Source organism: Sinocyclocheilus rhinocerous, unplaced genomic scaffold, assembly GCF_001515625.1.
Source record: "Sinocyclocheilus rhinocerous isolate Xijiao unplaced genomic scaffold, SAMN03320098_v1.1 scaffold1382, whole genome shotgun sequence".
NCBI lineage: Eukaryota > Metazoa > Chordata > Actinopteri > Cypriniformes > Cyprinidae > Sinocyclocheilus > Sinocyclocheilus rhinocerous.
Genome location: NW_015657958.1, coordinates 306,385 through 308,884, shown reverse-complemented (window position 1 = coordinate 308,884; position 2,500 = coordinate 306,385). Strand labels below are relative to the sequence as shown.

At 35.7% G+C, this 2,500-nt stretch overlaps 1 protein-coding gene across 1 annotated transcript in view; it reads right to left on the bottom strand.

Moving 5' to 3' along the window:
- pcxb (pyruvate carboxylase b) overlaps positions 1 to 2,500 on the bottom strand; it is a 238,018-nt gene that overhangs the window by 209,030 nt on the left and 26,488 nt on the right. The window contains exons 5-6 of the mRNA XM_016529777.1: positions 1,714 to 1,859; positions 339 to 456 (exon numbers count right to left, since the gene is read on the bottom strand). Of these exons, the coding sequence (XP_016385263.1) occupies positions 339 to 456; positions 1,714 to 1,859 (264 nt within the window). The remainder of the gene's footprint in view (positions 1 to 338; positions 457 to 1,713; positions 1,860 to 2,500) is intronic.

The following is a 2,500-nucleotide window of genomic DNA, read 5'->3' as shown; positions in this document are numbered from 1 at the left end:
AAAGGGAGAGAGAGAGAGAGCATGTGGTTGGTGTTCCCTGGACACACACAGAGCCATTCTCTGTTAACAAGCCCAATTCAATTCCAGCTGTATGTTATCGACTATGAGCTCTGTTCCAGACGAGCAAATCACGTCTAATGAGCCAAAATACTCAGCTATAATGGTTCAAATACACCAGGGAGAAGCTAATAGATCATAGTAAGCATAGTAAACAAATATGTGCACACATTCTAGGGACTATAGACAAATTCAAATTCTGACAAATTCTTATAATATCCCTCTCTGTTTCTTTTGTCAACACAAACATACACAAACACAAAATACATGGATTAACTCACCAAGAATTTGTACTTCAATGTGTCGTGGTTTCTCGATGAACTTCTCAACAAACAGAGAACCATTACCAAATGCCGCCAGAGCCTCTGAATATGCTCGCTGATAGTTCTCCTCTAATTCCTGTAAACAAGTCACAAAGTTCACTATTACAATAATTAAAAGTGACCAGGCCCAGTAATATTATGAAATATTATAACAATTTATAATAACTGTTTTCTATTTTAATATATTTTAAAATGTAATTTATTCCTATGACGGAAAAGCTGAATTCTCAGTAGCCATTACACAAAATCATTCCAAGATGCTGATTTTGTGCTTAAGAAACATTTCTTATGATTGTCAAATTTGAAAACTGTTTTGCTGCTTATAATATAATATAATATAATATAATATAATATATAATATAATTAAAACCATCCGTTTTAAATTGAAATATTCTGAAGGGTGCTTTCGAGTGTGTCTAATAAACTGAAAGCTAATCTAGTAGAGAATAAAATGGCAATGATTTTCTATTCTTAGTGGAACAAAGGCAAATCATCCACTAAGGTCATTTGGTAAGCACTTAATTGTTTTCATTAAAGGTTGAGCTTGGTATACTTTCATTTCTCTTCTGTGAAGTAGCTGAATACATGAAATGAAGTCTCTTCAGAAACCATGACACACAATATTTAACACTCTTTACAAGACAGTGCTTGTCCACTTATCTCACAGAGCCTGGTAGAAGGAGGCAATAAACACTAAACACTTTTCACTAGTGACAATAAATACAGGCAATAAATAAAGCAAATGGACTATGTAGAACAAGCAATGTCAATGTGATATAGTATTGCACTGGAGTAGTAATTGTCACATGTGTATGTCCACATGTCAAGCGGAGGACAATGAGCATCTATCTTACCGTAACGCAATTGAATGCTGTCGTAAAATAGGCAGTATCCACTGACATAAAATAAACAATATATGTTGTTCACACGTGCAGAAAATGAGGCCCATTAAAAGTCGTGATCGACATGGTTTAGTGGGCTAGCCTTGAAACAGTTATCTGTTTAAGGGGAGAAGGGCACTACTGTCAGATAATGTCAGAATACAATGTCAGACTGAGTTTTTTATACAGGAAAAGGGTGATTTTGAGTGAAAGGTCCCGCTGAGTGAAAAAGTCATATGCAATTTTTCAATTTTAAAATACTTTCTTCTATTCCAATTTAAATTGTAGAAGCAGCTATACTGTAAGTAATAAGTGTAAATGCTGTGGCATTGTGGCACTTTGGTGGCATATTTAGGTGTCTGGCCTGCTATCATCACAGTGACATATGATGGTTTTCTGATTCCCTGGTTATTTATTTTTTAGGCATTAATTGGGCTAGAAGATACACAGACCTCATAATCTCGGACCACCCTCATCCCACGGCCTCCTCCTCCATATGCAGCTTTAAAGATGATGGGAAAGCTGTATGTTTTGGCAAACTCCTCAGCCTCTTGAAGAGATGAGATGGGTGCGTCTGTTCCAGAAACAACTGGAACACCTTCACACACACACACACACACACATTTTCAATGATTCACATACACAAGTTTCACAAACAAGTATTGTAATGAAGAAATATAAAAAAAATGACAATACTATAATTAAGTTGGCTTGAGAAAGCCAATTTACTGATATTGTATTTAAACTTCTTCTTCTGACCAAAAATTTAAACAGTATCTCCTCCTAGAGCTTTAAAGCTAGAACCACCAAACTCGGCCCAGACCTTCAGACTGTTCTGACTCGGGTTGCTATATCTTTTCAGACTGATCCGACTTACAGTTTTCCTAAAAATGACGATTAAAACTCTATCTATCTATCTATCTATCTATCACCTGACTATTTCTATCTATCTATCTATCTATCTATCTATCCTAGCTACATCTTCATCATGCTAGAAATCTATCTATCCTAGTGACATGCTAATCATGCTAGAAACGTACAAACAAAATGCTAGTAGCACGCTAATCGTGCTAGCAACATGCTAATCATGTTAGAAACATGCTAGCGAAATGCTAGTAACTTGTTAATCATGCTAGCAACATGCTAGTAGCATGCTAATCATGCTAGAAACATGTTAGCAACATGCTAGTAACTTGCTAATTATGCAAGAAAATGCTAGTCACTTGCTAATCATGCTAG